Source organism: Gadus chalcogrammus, chromosome 13 (assembly GCF_026213295.1).
Source record: "Gadus chalcogrammus isolate NIFS_2021 chromosome 13, NIFS_Gcha_1.0, whole genome shotgun sequence".
NCBI classification, from domain to species: domain Eukaryota; kingdom Metazoa; phylum Chordata; class Actinopteri; order Gadiformes; family Gadidae; genus Gadus; species Gadus chalcogrammus.
The window spans coordinates 5,846,558-5,865,998 of NC_079424.1; the positions used below are offsets into that span (position 1 = coordinate 5,846,558).

The window sequence follows — 19,441 nt, forward strand, 5'->3', positions numbered from 1 at the left end:
ATAAATAAATAGTAATTATATATATATATATATATAATAATTATGCCAATTTCTTATTGCATTTCGTAAATCAAACACACACACAAACACAGGCACGCAAAGAAGCGCACGCGCACACACACACACACACACACACACACACACACACACACACACACAGAGAGGTACATTCCGTGATGTTCCGGAATGCATGCATTCCGGAAGACAATTAAGAGTTTCACAAACATCCCCGGGCGGGGCCTGCCCCGGATACCGCCTCGGATACTGCGGCTGATGTGCGGCGTCAGCTCCGAGTGCCGGTCCACGGCCCCCTCGGCGGGGAGGACAGGAAGTACGCGTGATCCCTCATCCATGAGCGCCTCACAAGAACATGCTTCAAACGTCGGCGTGTCTCTCCGGAGGAGGCGGTCAGCAGCTGTCCGTTACACGCCACTCCTCTCCACGCTGACGGATCGCTCCCCTTCGCCTCCCGAGCGCGAAGAACCCGATGAGGTCGTGACTGCTTTGGGCGATCAGGGTTCACGTTGCGGCGGTCTCGCTTAATAACCAACTAGCGTGGTGTGGGATAGTGTATGGGTTTGACCGGAAGGTAGCCGGTTCGATCCCCAAGGTGGACATCTCGAGCAAAGATGCCCTAACCACTACTCGCTCCTTAATAACATGGATCTGAATTCACCGTAAGTCGCTTTGGACCAAAGCGTCTGTTTATTTTACTACCTTGTTGACTATTTAGCATTCATTGGCACTACCTGCACTGTTGACAGGGATGGCATCGCTAACATCAACACAGCCTCACTCCTGGGCGACTGTGGAGCTGTAACAAATTAAAATAAGGAATTTAGCTATCTAGGCAGATAGTGTTTCTGGACAGCTACTGGTTTGACTGGTTTTTTTTATCGAGAGAGAGAGAGAGTGAGAGAGACAGAGAAACAAACAGTCCTCTCCCAGAAACCCAACAATGGCTTGGATTCCACGCATGCCATGGCAGCACGTCCGTCCTGTTGGTGACAGGACGCTAAAGGCTCATCCAGGGGTCAGGCTGGGGGTCAGGATGGTGTGTGTGGGGGGGAGGGGGGGGTAGGGCTGGGGGGGTCCGAAGGGATGGGGGGGGTCAGGCTGGGATGGGGTCCTGCGTACCTGAGCTGCTGCAAATGACATTTCTAGTTCAATTACATTTGTCACTGTTGATACCTTCAACAGTGCTGCGTGGAGAATAAACCATAACGTATATTAGACAGACACTGTATGCTAATAACGTCAAAACAAGCTACGCGAGTTAGCAATATATATTCATATGCAAGCCCTGCTCTGACTACATTACTACAGGTGGTACAGCTTATATACATAACTCAAGGATCCACGGCGATAACTACTCCCCAGCAGGTTAGTACTTCACATTATACTGTTGATATATACATTTATTTGTGTGCTTAAAACAAGGCCTTTTTCCGTGTTCCTATGAAACCTGTGATTCTTTCCCCCCTCACACCCGATCAATGGCCGACAGATTAATGTTCCGCCGCAGGGGCTCTGGACAGCCAGACAGACAGATTTATCAGCATGTTATTGGCAGGGTGCTTCGCTAGGCCCTGCCCCAGCCTGCAGACGCAGTACAGTGTATTATATCAGTCGAGTGGCTGGGAAATAAATTGGTGCCCGAATCTGTTGTCGGGGGTGGGCCTGGAATATATACAGACAATTTAATGGTTAGGCTGCCAAATAAATCTAATTTATGCCAATATCGCAGTGTGAATGTCTACTCTATTAGGTTCACAAAGGCGGAGTTTATTGCGGGAGCTGGGAAATGGGTATTTGAGCCGATATGAATGTCTTTTTGTTGTGAATAATAAAGGATTGAAACGTCGGCTCTTAGGCAAACTTATCTTGCATTAACATGTGATTGAGAACCTCTGAAAAAAGCTATACTGAACGCTGGATTTGTCTGCTGAAGGTGTAACATATATTCTTTAACAATGCTGAAATAATGAGTCGAGGCATTCATCAGCTTCTTATAGCTTAAGAAATCGATTTGAGATGTATTTTGTACTTGTGGATCGTTACCAAAGTACGTTTCCTGGCTGCATGTCAGACAAAGCATGCTGATTCTAGCGAATTGTTTGTGGATGTGCTAATTTTGCTTTCGGCCTTTTTTATGACATTAAAAAAAAAGATGAATCTATCAATCCAAAAAGATGATTGATTGATTCCCTAACAATGACGACAATAGTTTCGGCCCTGATTGCAATACGACACCATCACAAGCTAGTCAGACTGGATCCAATCCACCACTGGACTCCCTCGTAATCCAATAGCCTATCCCTCCAATTTGTTTCAAGCAGGGATGTCACTGCTTAGCATTTTAATATAAAACTGTTCACACTGTAGGTGTTGAAAACAAAGTTGGGTTGATATAGCACAAATTTGATTCCATTTCCCTTGATTGTGAATTGTGAATGGTTTGAAAAGACAGGGTTTTCTTTATCTCTAGAGGAGTGTGTGTGTGTGTTCAGATGAGATATGGCAGGGTGCCTTCGCACTCATTTGCATTTTGTATTCGAAAAAAGCCATCTACAGAGCTGATGGCTTCTGCATAACATGGAGCCCCTTGTGGTGGGTTGACATCCAAGCTGTTTAGAAACCAGGCTCCATCGCCAATAGTAGGGCTACTTCTTTAAAAAAATATATATATATATATATCCAGAGTGTTGTGTATGTGTATGTGGGAGTGCTAGTGTGCGAGTGTGTGTATCAGAGTGTGAGTGCATGTATGTGCATATGAGGGTGTGTGTGTGTGCGTTTTAGTAAGGGTGTGAGTGTGAGCACAAACATGAACACTTATTAGTACAAATGCGAGTGTGTGTGCATTAGTATCAGTGCGTGTGTGTGTGTGTGTATTAGTGTCAGTGTGAGCATGATTGTGTAAGTGTGGGTGACGTGTTAGCATCAGTGTGAGTATAAGTGTGTGTGTGTGAGTGAGAGTATGCATGTATTAGTAAGTGTGAGTGTGAGTGTCTGTGTCTGTGTCTGTGTGTGTGTGTGTGTGTGTGTGTGTACTCCACAGCAGCTGTCCCTGCGGCAGGGCTCCGGGCTCTCTGGTTCTCCAGAAACAATAAGAGAGGATGGATGGGAACCGGCTAATTGGAGTGTTCTCCTGGAAGATGTGAACGGATAAATGGAGTCTCCGTCTTTTTTTGCTTTTAGTTTTACATAATAATATTGCAGAGCACCCCCCCCCCCCCCCCCCCCCCCCCATCAAGTCCCAAGTCGATGCGTTCAGTGGATTCGGAATATCGAGGCGATAAGAAAGAGTATATCCCTGCCACGTCGTGGATAGATGCTTTCACCGAGACACTCTGAGACCGTAATGGTTGCGCTGACCGTTCACATGGCAACCTCTCTTACATAGCTACAGGAAGTGACATCATGCATTGGGTCTCGTGCCTACGATTAAACTGGAAACGTTCCCGGCGTACGCCCCCGCTAGAGCGAGAGGATGGAGCATCGGAACACCGAGTTTGACCGCGGTGAACCCAGTGCAGGGTAAGGAAGAGAGAGAGGATGGAGTGCGTTACATGGAAAGGAGATTGATTAATGCGGCCGGACAGCATTTAGCCAAACGATAGCTTTCACTGGTCTAATCCGACGAGATGTCTGTGTTCGTCTATCTGTCTGTCTGTCTGTCTGTAAGTAAAGCTATATTGTGGCAATTCTTTAAACATCCAGTTCACATTCACAGACAAAAGATATTGCTTTGAACTTTCAAAAAGAATTATGATATAAAAAACAGCATAATGATAGGCCAGCCCAACCAAAGCAAACGAAACATAGGGTAGGGATTGAGATACATAGAAAGGTTTGCCTACAAAGATTGGTATAGGAGATGGTGTACTGTTTCAGATCCTTCTCAGGGGTGTGTGTGCGCACACGTTTCTGCGTGTGTATTAATAGAAGCCTGCTTGAACATAGACTCATGTGTGCAATTCCACATCGTTATACGTGCTCGCCTTTCAATTCACTTCCCATGCGGGGCTGGTTCTTTGCACAGGTATGCCGGCGCAACGGGGCGTGTGAATGTCAGGTGTGCACTGAGGCGCGGACATGCCAAAACACAAACGGCTGAGTCAGCCATTGCAACGCAACAAAACCGGCTCCGTCTACGATGAGGTCACAGCTCGTCCCCACCCCCGGGCAGAGAGAGCAGCGGACCTCCATCCACGTGAATCACACCCTGAGCAGAAAGGACGGTAGCCAGCCTTAAAACAAACCACAATGGGTCATACGGTGTGTACCGGTGCTTTCCACAGCGTAACACAAACACACACACACACACACACACAACGCTATACCGAGACGCCCAATGGCAAATGTTCGCATCACGTCTCAGCATCGACTGGATGAGTCGATACCAAATCGCTCATTCGGATGCCAATACCCAACAACAACAACAAGGTCGGAATCCAGATGGGCTCGCTCGTGTGTTTCCTCGCACGGAATCAGTGGCGTCATGACACCAAACTCACGAGCGGACAGACACGGACACTCGACCAATCAGTAACAAAAGAGTAGAACTAGAAGAGGGGGGGCGGTTCTATTCCTGGCCTCTTCCACTCCACCGCGGAGGACAAAAAGCAGCTGTGCTATTACACAACGGTGGCGTGGTTCAGCGGTCCAGCTGTGGTCTTACCCCCCCTCCCCCACCGCACGCCAGACAGAAATCCCTACAGAGAGGGGCGAAGGGTAATGAGATCAGACAGGGATGGGTGGCTGGGAGTCCAGGGCCAGCCAGTCCGTTCTGCCGCTCGCTGCAGTGTCGCGTCTCGTGGAGAACCTCACGCACACACCGACGGGACACGGATTAATGGGCCACGCGCGCATGCGTGCGTGCGTGCGTGCGTGCGTGCGTGCGTGCGTGCGTGCGTGCGTGCGTGCGTGCGTGCGTGTGTGTTGTTTGGTGTGTGATTGTGTGTGTGTATGTGTGAGATCGTGTGAGACAGAGAGAGAAAAAGCCAGAGAGACTGAGACAGAGAGAGACGGAAGGGGTGTGTGTGACTGTTTGTGTGAGTGCGAGTGTGAGTGTGTGTGTGCGATGGAGAGAGACAGAGAGAGTGTGAGTGTGTCGGACAGAGTGCCGTGCGTGCGTGTGTGCACCTGGAAAAAGATATGGCCTAGCTCTCCGTTGAAGGGTCTGAGGGAAGGCGAGCGGTGAGAAATGTGCAGACCGGGCTGAGTCTGAGCGACCACATCGCTCCCAGTAACACCGGGGAGGGGATTAGAGAGATGTATGCATACATCCATGCATTGGCATATGCTCAGCGTATGTGCCGGTTCACAAATATATATATATAGAAAATATATATTTATCACCCCACTGAAGCTCAGAAAGCACTTTGAATGCATATCCATGCGCACGCCCACACAAACACGCACACATTAACACAGAGATGGAACATCTTGTAGTTCATGGAGCCTGTGGAGCCTGCATACAGAGGCTCCCTTTACCCTGCGGTGGTGTTGTGAGTTGCGTAGCAGCTGATAGAGTCAGTCCCACGGGGGGCCGATGGTGAAGTACAGAGCTCCGATACCCTGTCAAACCACTCAGGGATGCGTACGGTGTTGTTCCCTGCTCAGCCCGGAGGAGAGGAGGAGAGGAGAGAACAGGAGAGCAGAGAGCAGGAGAGGAGGAGAGGAGGAGAGGAGAGAACAGGAGAGCAGAGAGGAGGAGAGGAGGAGAGGAGAACAGGAGAGCAGAGAGGAGGAGAGGAGAGAACAGGAGAGCACAGAGGAGGAGAGGAGGAGAGGAGAGAACAGGAGAGCATAGAGGAGGAGAGGAGGCAAGGGGAGAAGAGGAGATTTGAGAACATGAGGAGAAAGGAGGAGAGGAGAGGGGAGAAGAGAGAACATGGGGAGAGAGGAGAGGAGAGAAGAGAACATGAGAGCAGAGAGGAGGAGAGGAAAGGAGAAGGAGAGGAGAGACAAACACAGAGAGATGAGAAGGGGGAGGAGAGAGGTGTTAACAAAAGCAGAGGAGAGAGTAAGGAGGGGAGGAAGGAAAGATATAAGGAGAGGCGATAAGTGGAGAGGAGAAAATAGAACCAGACAAACTAAGGGGAGAATGCATGCAGAGGTCTGGCAAAGCACCCCATTTATCATCCTTTCAATTTAAATCAGCAGCTCTGTCTGATTTTCTGGGGCAGTGTGACACACACACACACACACACACACACACACACACACACACACACACACACACACACACACACACACACACACACACACACACACACACACACACACACACACACACACACACACACACGGGGTGAGAGCTGGGTCTGGGATGCATGCACGGCGGAGCCTAGCGCTAGTTAGCAGCGCTGAGCTAACGTGTGTGGAGCAGCGGGGGCCCGCGCTGAGGGCCGGACGCGCCCCGGGTCCCACCTGCCACTGGGCTCTTAACCCCCCTCTCTCCCTCTCTCTCCCCAGGCCCCCTCCAGCACCAGCGCCTAGTTAGCATGCAGGGACACGAGGCGAGGGAACCAGGGGAGGGGTTGAGGAGAGGAGGGGTTCGAGGAGAGGAGGAGGGGTTGAGGAGAGGAGGGGTTCGAGGAGAGGAGAGGTGGAGGAGAGGAGGGGTGGAGGGGGGGAGGAGAGGACGGGTGGAGGAGAGGAGGAGTGGAGGAGAGAAGGGTTGGAGGTTTGGAGGAGTGGAGGGATGGAGGAGAGGAGGAGAGGAGGAGAGGAGGGATGGAGCTCGCCTCGTGTCCAGGATTAACATTCAAGCGAGGCCAGCTGTTCCCCGGCCCCCCGCTACCATAGGGTAACCGGACAGACACACTAATTATACTGTATTACACACACACACACACACATACAAACAGATCCACACACACACACACACAAACAGATCCACACACACACACACACACACACACACACACACACACACACACACACACACACACACACACACACACACACACACACACACACACACACACACACACACACACACACACACACACACACACACACACACACACACACACACACACACACACACACGATCGGGTGGGTGCCTTGACAACATATTGCAACATGGTATTTTTTTTGTGTTCACACATCTGCACCACATATCGGTGACGAGACACCCTGGTTCCAGGGGGGCTGGTGTATTCAAGCGGAGGAGGGACTGGTGTGAAGAGCTCAGCCCAGTCAAGGACATCCTGCAGTCCGGAGAGCGCTGACGGCTGGCCCAGCTCCTCTGGAGCTCAAGTCCCAGATCCCCTGCTGTCCCCTGCAGCACTGGCTGCCATTAAATAGCAGCACACACGCTCAGCGTGTACACAAACACACACATATATCTAGAACTACATGAGGACAGACACACACACACACACATCCGCACACATGTGTGGTTATATATTGAGATTTATGTGTATATATATATAACCACACATACACTTATGTATCTTGCTGAGGTGCGGGCGCACACACATCACTTGTGCTGTCACTTGTAGTGACCGCATACACATTATAACTTATCCACAGATTGGCAAGAATCTCTCTCTCTCTCTCTCTCTCTCTCTCTCTCTCTCTCTCTCTCTCTCTCTCTCTCTCTCTCTCTCTCTCTCTCTCTCTCTCTCTCTCTGTCTCTCTGTCTCTCTCTCTCTCTCTCTCTCTCTCTCTCTCTCTCTCTCTCTCTCTCTCTCTCTCTCTCTCTCTCTCTCTCTCTCTCTCTCTCTCTCTCTCTCTCTCCCCGGGGTCACCTCTAGGAGGCTCCAGGTAATGGTCCTTGACATGTGAATTATTCTGCGCTTTGAGGAGCTGATTAGCAGACTGCTCAGGATGCGGCCCGCGTGGGGCTGCAGGGGTGGGCGCCCGCACGTGTGTGGCTCCGTGTTCCTGTCGAAATTCATGTGTTAGTGTGGTGGGTGCAGTCATGCAAGTGAATTTTTGTGTGTGTTCTATTTATTTTTTTAATTATGCATTTCTTTTCCGCATGCGTGGGTGAATGAGTTCGTGTTTTTATTTTTTTGGATGTAATTATGCAATTGAATTTTGTGCGTGTGTTTTTGTGCATGGGTGAATATGTTTGTGTTTTAAAAAAAAAAAAAAAATTCTGCGTTTGTTTTAGTGCGTTTGTTTGTGTGTGTATGCTTACGTGCCGCACATGTGCGCATGCGCGCGCGTGTGCGTGCGTGCGTGTGTGTGTAAGAGCTGTTGTGGACTGGATACTGCGAAATAAACCCTAGCATCAGTCCGAGTGCTCTTTGGCCGGCCGGGCGTTGGGCGGAACAGCAGGGGGATAGTAGTAGCGTGTTACATCATCACCTCACAGAGCGCATTACATCACCACGCTGCAGTCATGGTTACGACAGCCAAAGAGTGGCATCAGGCCGCAGAGACATAGTGCAGGTTTGGAGGCTGTAATTTAGGATGTGTGTGTAATGCTAGTCATTAGCCCTGCTGCTAATAACTAGCATTAGTACAAAGTATGTATCCAGCGGAACTGCCAACCTCCCCTAAACCGCATTGATTCGGCGATCCGAAGACACACTTTATCAATTAAAATAGATAATGAGATTTCATTTGCGAGGTCTCGATTCAATTAGATCTTCAATCGACGGTCTAAACAACACACCGGCGCCCGAGGCTGCAGACAAACAAAGCTTGGTTTGGGAAAAACACCTGTTCTGCTGCTAAGCCGAAATACCACTGAGGAGAGCCTGAATCAGGGTTACTTGTGTGTACTCACTCCTTATACAATTGATTGTGCATATATATATATCAAATGGAAAGACAGAGAGTGAAGGATATGAGCTTCATCAAGTCATGTGTTAGTAAGTAACACACACACACACACACACACACACACACACACACACACACACACACACACACACACACACACACACACACACACACACACACACACACACACACACACACACAGAGATAAATCCTCACTCAGAAAAGGAGGCTGTACAGTGATGGCGACTGAACGTCGAGGCGGTCTGCGCTTGGCATAGGGCTTGGCAATGACTCAATATTATAATCCATCGTCTGTGAATGGTATCGCGTCGCCATAAAACATCTGACATCACGAGACGTCGACTCAGCGCAGTCTAAACTAATTACAGTGAGAGATACGCCCTCATGTGATCACAATGAGGTTTGAAATGTGGCGGGAAAATCACCAGCGAGTGTCTGAGGGAGGACTGAGGGGCGACAGTAGCTCAGGCGGTGGAGCGAGTCGACTGGTAACCGAAGGGTTGCTAGTTCGATCCCCGGCTCCTCCTGACAGCTGGCTGTCGCCCTTTGTGGTTGACCCCGCCTTCTGTGTTTGCATTAAGACCAAGATCTCCCACCCCCACCCCGACCCAGGCGGTGTCCAGGTGGTGCGCTGCGGCATCCACAGGTGAAGCCCTTTGACGTGCGTGGGAGAGACACCCCACCCTGTGAACAATGAGAAGCGAAACAATCAAACAGGAGATCCCAGCAAGCGAAGGAAGACTGAAAACCCCCCCCAGAGGGGATCTCTTAACGGGAGAGGCGGGCGACCCGAGTCGATAACGACGGCAGAAATCAGGAGCTTCAGGTGAGACGCCGTGGAAAACAAATGAGCTAAGAATACCCCGTCAATAACAACGGCTGTCCCCCGCTGGGCGGGCGGTACCCCTCCTCCCCTCAGGCACTCTCTGAAAAACCACAAATTGTCCGGCGATGATGGAAAAAAAATTGAAGTGATTGTGTGTTTCCAGACCCACTGTGCTCTCTGTTGAGCGTGAAATGAGTTGGTCAATGACACATGAAGCCACCGGTATCCAGCGGTACGGGGGCGATCATTGGAGTATTGAATATGATTTACATCCCGAACCCTTAGGGGGGGGGGGGGAGAACTGTGTGGTTCAGACGGCTCGAATTCTAATTGTGTTGACGCCTGGGAGCTCTGCCGTCCCAACGCGGTACGGCTCTCAACGCAGGGCTGAGTCCACCTTGAGAAATGATGTCGCTGACTGGTACTGGCATGACCTTTTCCTCCCCCTCTGTTTCTCCCTATACAGAATATATTTATTTCTCTCTAATGGTCTTATACCTCCCTTTTCCCCATCTCGTCTCCTCTCGGGGGTCTCTCTCTCTCTCTCTCTCTCTCTCTCTCTCTCTCTCTCTCTCTCTCTCTCTCTCTCTCTCTCTCTCTCTCTCTCTCTCTCTCTCTCTCTCTCTCTCTCTCTCTCTCTCTCTCTCTCTCTCTCTCACCATATTTATATCATTCCTTCTCTTCCCCTCACCTTCTCTCCCTCCCTCCCGAACCCCATCACTCCCTCCCCATCTCCTCCTCTCTCCATCTCCTCCTCTCTCCATCTCCTCCTCTCTCCATCTCCTCCTCCCTCCCTCCCATCTCCTCCTCTCTCCATCCCCTCCTCCCTCCATCTCCTCCTCTCTCCATCTCCTCCTCTCTCCATCCCCTCCTCCCTCCATCTCCTCCTCTCTCCATCTCCTCCTCCCTCCATCTCCTCCTCTCTCCATCCCTCTTTTCCCTGCTCTGCCCCCCCCTCCTCAGCTCTCATTAGGGTCCGGCGTCCGGTCCACTACCCACAAACCCCTGCAGCGTGGCGTAACCTCGGGCCAGCGACCAGGCGCGTCGTCATGGCAACGAACCGCTCCGTCGTTTGCGGTGATTAAAACGAGTTCCGTCACATCACCGGCCCGGTCTGGTTCGTAGAGGCGCGGGGAGGCTCTCAGTGCATCGCCCGTAACAACGGTCAATACCCCAGGGGTCAGCCGGGGTTGACGCGACCATTAGCCAACGTTCACTAGAGACTCAGAATACATCTCCACCTGCACCTACCTGTCTGCCCCTCAGTGACCTCATGCTACGTCCCTCATCAATTAAAAAGCCTGACTCTCAGCAGGGTGCACGGGTGAGGTAAATAGGGTACCCCTAGCGTACCCCGTATAAACTAGTTGGTCGATTCCTTGTATCTACTAAACATTATTTCGTCGGCATGCAATAGCATTCGAAAGTCTTGCAAGCGTTCCCCGAGAGTAAACGCGTGTTCAAAGGAAACTTCGGGAAAACAAAATGAAGGGGTTACACGAGTCCTCTAAGCTTGGATAATGAACGAACACACACACACACACACACACACACACACACAAGAACCCAGCGGCGTCCACGGGGATCAAGCCGTAAAGCAGCCCAATATAAAGGCCCGCTTTATTTCTTCTGCTTATTTCTTTATTTGTTTGGAACGAGCGCCCGGCTACACAGCGCAATTACAGAGGCGGGTCATCGATTTCACCGCACGCGGCACGGGTGCTCCGCCATTACACTCTGGCCTTCTCCCGCGCCGCATCAATTAAATAACGGCAGTGATGGAGCACGCGGGAGAGCACCACGCGCTCCGACCCGAGCCCACCGGGACGAATCAGACACCACTAGCGCGACGTCTCCTCACCCTCCTCACAACCCCCCCCCCCTCCTGCTCCAGCACCCACCCCCTCCCTCCCCTCCTCACCCGACCCGTCCTCCCTCCTACACCCACCCCCTCCCTCCTCGTCGTAACCCTGACCCCCCCTCCTCCTAACCCTGACCCCCCCCTCCTCCTCCTCCTCCTCCCCCTCCCACCCCACCCACCCCTCCCTCCTCCTTACCCCCCCCTCCTCCCCCTCCCGTCTTCCTCCCCCCTCCCAACCCTTCCTCCCCCCCCCCCCCCCAACCCCTTTACCCCCCCGCGGGGGCCCTGACGCCTCCAGAGCCTCACCAGAGACAGGCGAGGCAGGTAGCATACACAGGGAAGTGTGTGTGCGTGTGGATGCGTGCCTGAGTACGCATGACTACACGCAGACATCCGTGTGCACACACACACACACACACACACACACGCGCTAGCATGCACAAGCACACACAGAAGAGTGACTGTAGAAACACCCGCAAATCCACGCACGCATAACAGGTGCACGCACAGACACACACGCCTCAACATCAAAGTATGCAGCGCTATAAATGAATTATTAATAGCTGCACACGGCTGATGTTGGCTTCAGTAGACATGTCGTACCGGGGAAAGTAGATGGAAACTTTTCTTAGTTAATGCTACATCACATACACATAGTAATGGGGTCATCTTCACCTAGGGGCCATCTTGGTTCCAAACGCTAGCTGGGTGTGGGGGGGGGGGGGGGGGGGGGGGAATCTGGGTGTCCTGCTAGAAAAGCTAGGTGATCGGCTCCTGCCTGTGCACCCGACACATGTACACACACAGATCATCAGGTGTAATTGAGCGGTCTCGATCGTCTTTCATCCACCAACGCTGATGGTGTTGAATCCAAGGTAGCTAGCGGCAATTGACACCAGAGAGACTACAGGAGGATCAGATGAAAACATAATTAGATGGAAAGCGCATGAAACAGGTGGTGAACAGAGGAGTGGGAGGAAAATATGGGGGAGATACATTGAAGTTGATACAAAAAGGATTGAAATAGAGAGGACATATATTGAGGGGTACAGATGGAGTGTCTGAAAGAAAAAGAAAGAAAGAGCAAAAGAGGGAGCAGAAAAAGAGAGTGAGAGAACGAACGAGAGCAATAGAGGCAGTGAAAATAGATAGAGATAGCTAGAGGAAGAGAAAGTGAAAGAGTCAAAGCGGTTACTGAAGGCAGCGAGAGGAGACAAGTAAATGCACTGAATGGATAAATGGACAACATGAAAGAGACGGAGACTGAGGCAGAGAAGAAAGAGGGAGCCAGAGAGCTGGCCATGACTGTGATGTGGAGAGGAGGGATGGGGACGTTAGCGTTTTATTGATCTCATTTATAGAGGCTACTTAACGATCCGAGTCTTTATCGATACCATTATCGATACCACTATCGATTATTTCGTTTGGCGGAAGGGGCGAGACAACCATAAATTCTCAACTCGTTATATTTCATTGTTAAACCGCAAGTCTGTGACTGTTTGATGGCTTTCTTTCATTTATGTTTCTTGTTTTAAGTATTTCGCTACAAACTAAAGTGGTGCGAAAGGCGATGAGTTGAAGGAGTCATTTACACTTTTGTACACGGTGTTAACCACGGTAAATGTAGCAGCCGTACATCTCGCCTCCTTCCGTTCGTTCTTCCTCTTCCACCCACAATAGTCATCCATCATATTAAATTGATACGTATATTTGAGGAAATATTGGGAGGAATATTAATGCAACGGCGTCCCATCCAAAGCTTTACGATGCTGCACACCGTGCCCGTCAACGTAGGAACAACACGTTCTTCTACTCGATCTTTCAGGGCTTAAGGCTTAATGTGGAACCCATCCCTAGTCAAGTGGCGACAGCTCTATAGCCTTCCAGGAGAGCCTTAATGCTGCTAAAACCTGCTAGCACCATGTCGAGGAGAGGGTTGTGCGGCTGGCTGCCCTTACATCCCCCCCCCCCCCCCCCCCCCCCCACAACACACACACACCCTTCCTAGCCCCCATCCCCACCAACACAAGCGGCGCTGCGTTTGATCAAGGGATTTGTTGCCTTGCGTCTCACCTCTAACAAGTCGTCGCGGAGGATTAGGGCCAATGACTGTCAAGTCATTAGCCCCATGCTAAGAGGAAGGTAGCCCCCCCATCGTGTGCATGCAGCTAAGCGCTACAGTATGCTAGCACGTGGCGGGACCTTGACTAATCAATTATGTTACATCACCATCCACCATGAGGTGATGCACCTCGCATGAGTGAGTGCGTGGTGCCCCAGTCAGTGCTAAGTTAGGACCATCCTGTCGTGATGGGAGCGCGATATACAATTGGCTCATTTAATTGTCTCAGTTTTAACCACATTACAGTACGACATTGTTTCCCCACATTTATTCTTGTTATAGTATTGATATGTTTTTGCTTTGGCTTGTGTGGCTTGACGTTAAACAAGACAAATGAGGCAACACCAGTGTCTGCTGCCATTGTCGGGGGTAATTGTCTTTATGTGCATACTTGTGCAGGTGTATGTGTGTGTGCATCTGTTGGTAATCTGTTAAAATTAGAAATCTGCTACAGGGAGAGAAGCGGTTCAACACAATAAGCATCTCTGTGGGAAGTGAGAACAGCTACACAAACAAATGGGGCCAACCGGGTCAGAAGCTGATGAATCACAGCCAGAAAGGGTTTTAATAGCAGCACAACACAATCGGAGAGCAGACCTTCTTTCACCCATCTCTCGGCACACACACACACACACACACACACACACACACACACACACACACACACACACACACACACACACACACACACACACACACACACACACACACACACACACACACACACACACACACACACACACACACACACACTTTTAGAGAAGGAGGACAAAAAAAGAAAAATCTCTGGTAATCGCATAATCAGTTGAAGTTGGCCAAGAGAGCCCGTCTCTCTCGCTCTCTCGCGCTCTCTAAATTATTTCCCAAACAGAGCATCAAGCAGAGAGCATCAAGCGTAGAGCGATGAGGCCATGCCGTCTGGATAATTCAGTTAATGGCTTAAAAGCGTCTCGGGGAGTTGGTGCTGACGGCTAATCATGCCCCCAACCACCACCCCCGGCCCCGCCCGCTGACCTCTGCCTGATTACCCGGTGACGACGTTCCAGCACATGAGAGCATCTTCTTTTGATGACCGATGACGATGCCGGGAAGAGGATGACTCCGTGAGTGAGAGCCTCTTTACTGGTAAGAGAGAGCGTGTGCACTCATGGGATTAACCCACTTTCACCGCCGACGGCTGGACATGGAGGCTGAGGGAGCCGCACCCCCCCCCCCCCCCCACCCCCCTGATGTATCATGCCTCCTGATTGGATGCCTCAGCAACAGCAGGTATTGTGGAGATATGCAGAGAAAGTAAAGGCAACGCTGGAAACGCAGAATTCCGCTTGGAATTGCTTGGAGTTAAACCGGCGTGAAATGACAGTTTTGGAGGCTTGAGTCGGATTCACACATTTTCATTTAGTACGCAGTATGTGGTATGAACATTATACTTACTGTAATTAGCCTCCAGTAGGTTGTTTCATATCTATACACTTACAGTCCGTGTTTGCCTGAGGACTCGTGCAGAATTTTTATAGAAATCCGACACTAATGATCAACGATAAAGAAGAAAATAAATAATCGCACGACCAAGTTCCTATAGCAGCAAGCTTCAAAGTATTTGAATTCAATTGATTTTTTCTGATGTCTGCGATTTTAGCAGGAAGTGATGTTGCTATAAGGTAAAAATACAACTGTGGCTTCTGTGAGTCTACTAATAGCATCTTGTACATACAACTTGTATAGCAGCATCCCCCCCCCCCTCCGAGCCTCAACCTCAAATCTAAAACCACTGATCAAAAGAACGTACGCATGTACACAATGTACACACAAACCATCCAGACTCCTCGCGACGCCATCAGGAGGATGCAAGTACCTTACCGGCGTCGGAGGACACGAAGAACGACCAAAGCCTTCAAATAAAACTGCATCTTCCTCTTCCTCTTCCCAATCGGGTGGGCGTGGCGGCGGTGTCAGGACGCTGTGTTCATCACCAGGTTGTCTCTGCTGCCTGCCGTGACGCACTACCGAAATAGTGTTGCTGCTTTAATGCAAGCATCAGACGTCTCTCCGCGCTAATCAAAGGATCCCCGGGGCCGGCACTGCAGCACACAGTAACACCGCCCAGAGCCTCACTGCAGGCCTGTGTGTGTGCGTGTGTGTGTGTGCGTGTGTGTGTGTGCGTGTATAAAGAGCGTAAGTGAGTGTGCAGCGATCAACAGTGTGTGTGGCACACTGCCCCACTGCACACTGACAGACAGCGTGTGGGAATGTGTGTGTGTGAGAATGTGCGACGACAGACAAGGTGTAGGAGAGCAATGTGTCAGTGTGTTTGTGCGTGAATATATATGTGCGTGTGTAGAGGGAATAGACTGGGAGGGGACAGGGATAGACCGGAAGACAGACACACACACACACACACACACACACACACACACACACACACACACACACACACACACACACACACACACACACACACACACACACACACACACACACACACACACACACACACACTTCATCCCTGCCTCTGCCTCGCTGCACTTCCTTTGTGCTCCTTTGACACCGACCTCTTGGCTCTATCTACCGGGTTTTTGGCTCCGACTGCTCCTGACTCTCTCTCCCTCTCTCTCCTTTTATCTCGTTCTACCCATCCGCCCATCAGCTCAAAGCCAGTTTGTCAGCAGCCCAGGAAGCATGGATGGGGGGGGGGGGGAGGGCTGTCAGAATGAGAGTAAAGGAGTCAGAGAGGAGAGAGGTGCAGGGTGCAGAATGGGGAGAGAGGAATACAGAGATAGGAGGGAGAGAGGAAGAGAGAGAACTAGAGGGAGCAAGGGAGAGGGATGGAGATTTAGAGGGAGTGAGGAAGAGTGAGAGATGTAGGGTGAGAGAGAGATAGAGGGATGGAGAGAAATATAGGGAGAGAGGGAGGGAGACATAGAGGGAGAGAGGGACGGAGATAGAGGGAGAGAGATATAGAGTGAGAGAGGAAGAGTGGGAGAGGGAGGAAGAGCGAGATACAGGACCATAGAGAGTCCAAAGAGAGCCAGGGCCGAGAGACAGGAAGTGGAGGAGAGAGGGAATCGATGGAAACAGAGAGGAGAGGGAGGAAGAGAGACAGAGGACGAGAGGAGGATGGATGGAGCCATGGAGACGGAGGGAGGAAATGAAAACACAAGAGGGATACAGTGGGCGGGGCGGACGTGGAGAGATGAAGACTGAAGGAGCCAGAGAGAGGATGGACGGAGCCAGGACTCCGAGAGAGAGACAGAAGGGGAGAGGGGGGGAGGAGGTCGAGAAGGGGAAGAGAGAGCGACAGAAGGGGAGAGAGAGAGGGGAGGAGTCGGGAGAGAGGGGAGGAGGGGTGGAGGTAGAGAGGAAGAGAGAGGACGAGAGAAGGGAGGAGGTGGGAGGAAGAGAGAGTAGACACGGTAGTCGGTAGAGGGAGGGAGAGAGAGAGAGAGAGACAGAAGGAAGAGAGAGGGTGATACAATAGGCGGGGGTGGAGGTAGAGATGAGAAGAGAAAAGGAGCCAGGGAGACCGAGGGGAAGAGAGAGGGGATCCAGTAGGAGGAGGGGGGGAGGTAGAGAGGGGGATACAGTCGGAGGGGTGGAGGTAGACAACCCAGAGGGCCTTGAGAAGGCACCATTGGATCATTTCGTGGCCTCTGAGTTGCACCAACCTCTTCTCCCCCCCTCCTCTTCCACCTCCATGGCAGGCTGGCGGGCGACCCGTCACTGGGCCACTTCCTGTCTGCCTCCAGACCCCCACACGGGCCTCCATCAGGTGGAGGAGGAACTACGCCTTAATTATGCAGGTGGTGTGAATTAAACATGAGGCTACACCCCCAGGATTGTATAGACTACATCGAGACAAGCCATAGGCGCACACGCACACGCACACACACACACACACACACACACACAGTCTGAGCAGCCAATCAGACATTCACCTCGCGTGTAGGGGATGATCCCCCGTCAGATCCTCGGGCCGTATGGTGACGGTAGAATATACACTTGATTTATGCTGCTTCAGAACAGCAAGGCTGCAAGCACAGTGGACTCCTATTGACCTTTGGTGTCAACACGGAGCTCTGCGGTGCACGTGACTCGTATTTAATATCAAAAGGACTCCGAGGTCTTGGCAGTTAAAGCAGCCCTCCCACCTCCCGAGGCCTTGGTCTGCGCCCCCCTCTCCTCCTACCGCATCACACAGAACAAACAAATACACACAGAACAAACACACACACACACACTTCAGCCTTCGCGCCGGAGTGGCTGTCAAACACCACTGAGCGGTTGAACCCAAAGCAACGGGTCATTTGTGTATTTACCATGTGGCCGCCGGCTGGTCCAACACAACCGGTAGGACAGCCTTATGAATGAGTGCATATAAGAAGGGGCACTGTGGACGGTTGGGCCCACGTGGTGTTCCCCTGGACGTGGATAGATACAGACCTCGGGTAAGAGACAACGATACAGGCCTATCCACTCTTACTTTGTGTGGCCAACGGTCTGAGTGGCCTCTGTAACAAGAGACTCCAGAATGAGAATGTAATTAGGCCATATTTCTGCGCTTCGAAGTGCACTTAACCTATGGCAGGCTTGGCCTGGGCTACATGCCATTATTGTCATTATCACCGTTCAATTTCCATGAGAAGAAGAGAGAAGAGAGCTTGGCGCTTCCTGTATATATCAGTGGGCTTCCTTTTTTAAAAATGGAACAGAGCAACGCGCGTTGTGTTCTGCATGCGAAACGCTTAGCAACACAGTGAGGAGAGAGTTGTTGGAACACGCAGCAAGAAACAGGGGGGGGGGGCACGCACCTGGTTTGACGGTCTTCAGGCGAACGGGTTCCCGAAAGTGCCGGATGACGGCCAGGGTGTCCCGGTTTGTAAGTCCACTGACGGGCGTGCCGTTCACCTCCAGCAGCACGTCGCCGTAGTAGGGCAGCTTGCCGACGTGACACACCAGCACGTCCAGCTTCATCTGCCCCAGGAAGGGGAACTCTCCCCCCTCGGCCCCCCCCAGGATCTCCACCACGGAGCCGAACTCTCCCAGGCTTCCCCACGAAACCGCGCACTCCACCACCTTGCTGGTCCAGTGTTTCTTCTTCTTCAGGGTTCTCGACATGGTTGTTGTTAAGCTCTGGCTTTCTTCACCCAAAGAGCGGGAACGCACGCAGTTTATCTGTTGTAAAAAGCCCTCAGATCCGGTGTACTTCCACTTCAGCTGAGCGCGAACAGGCGTCGCCTGAGACTAGATAGCGTGGAGTTGGTATCGGGGATAGTTTGGATTCGCATCCCCCTGCTGCCTGCCGCTGTGTGCGTGGTGCTCGCTCATTCCATCGGTCCGCGGTCCTTCCCGATGCCCATTAGGATAACACAGGCCCGCACTTTCCTTTCCTCCCCCCCCCCTTCCAAGTGGGTATTCGTGCGTAAAATGATGAGTTTACAGCGGCGTAATGCTTTGAAATAACGTAATCACCGTGGTTGTTGTTGTCGTCCCCGCACCACAACTACAGCAAGTATTCGTTCCCAGACGCTTTCGAATGCAACATGCGGAGCCCGAAACAAACTGTTCACTCACCTCGTCTCACTGACCGCCCAGTGTATTGTTATTATTATGAGGCTGTACGTCGTATTGAGGATCTCAAGTCGTAGGCTACGTTTCAAGACGTCGACGCGATATCCGCTGTGAACCCTGGGAACAGACTGGCGGGCGGCTCAGGACGACGTTCCCTGGAAGACGGCTCAACATCCAGTGCATTTTGATTGACGGGCGGCTGTTGGCGACGGCAGCGTTCTCCGCTACAGGTCTGAACACACCTGGCACCGCGCGCGACGCACATCTCTCCGGAACGCCCATTTACGCAGCG

At 51.4% G+C, this 19,441-nt stretch overlaps 1 protein-coding gene across 1 annotated transcript; it reads right to left on the reverse strand.

The window, feature by feature from the left end:
* Positions 1 to 598: 598 nt before the first annotated feature.
* On the reverse strand, positions 599 to 19,378 carry LOC130401960 (membrane-associated guanylate kinase, WW and PDZ domain-containing protein 3-like). Its single transcript, XM_056606013.1, has 2 exons — positions 18,390 to 19,378; positions 599 to 814 (listed from the first exon to the last, which is right to left on the reverse strand). Exons 1-2 carry the CDS (start codon positions 18,694 to 18,696, stop codon positions 726 to 728), a joined length of 396 nt encoding a protein of 131 aa, XP_056461988.1. The 5' UTR covers positions 18,697 to 19,378; the 3' UTR covers positions 599 to 725.
* Positions 19,379 to 19,441: the final 63 nt, after the last annotated feature.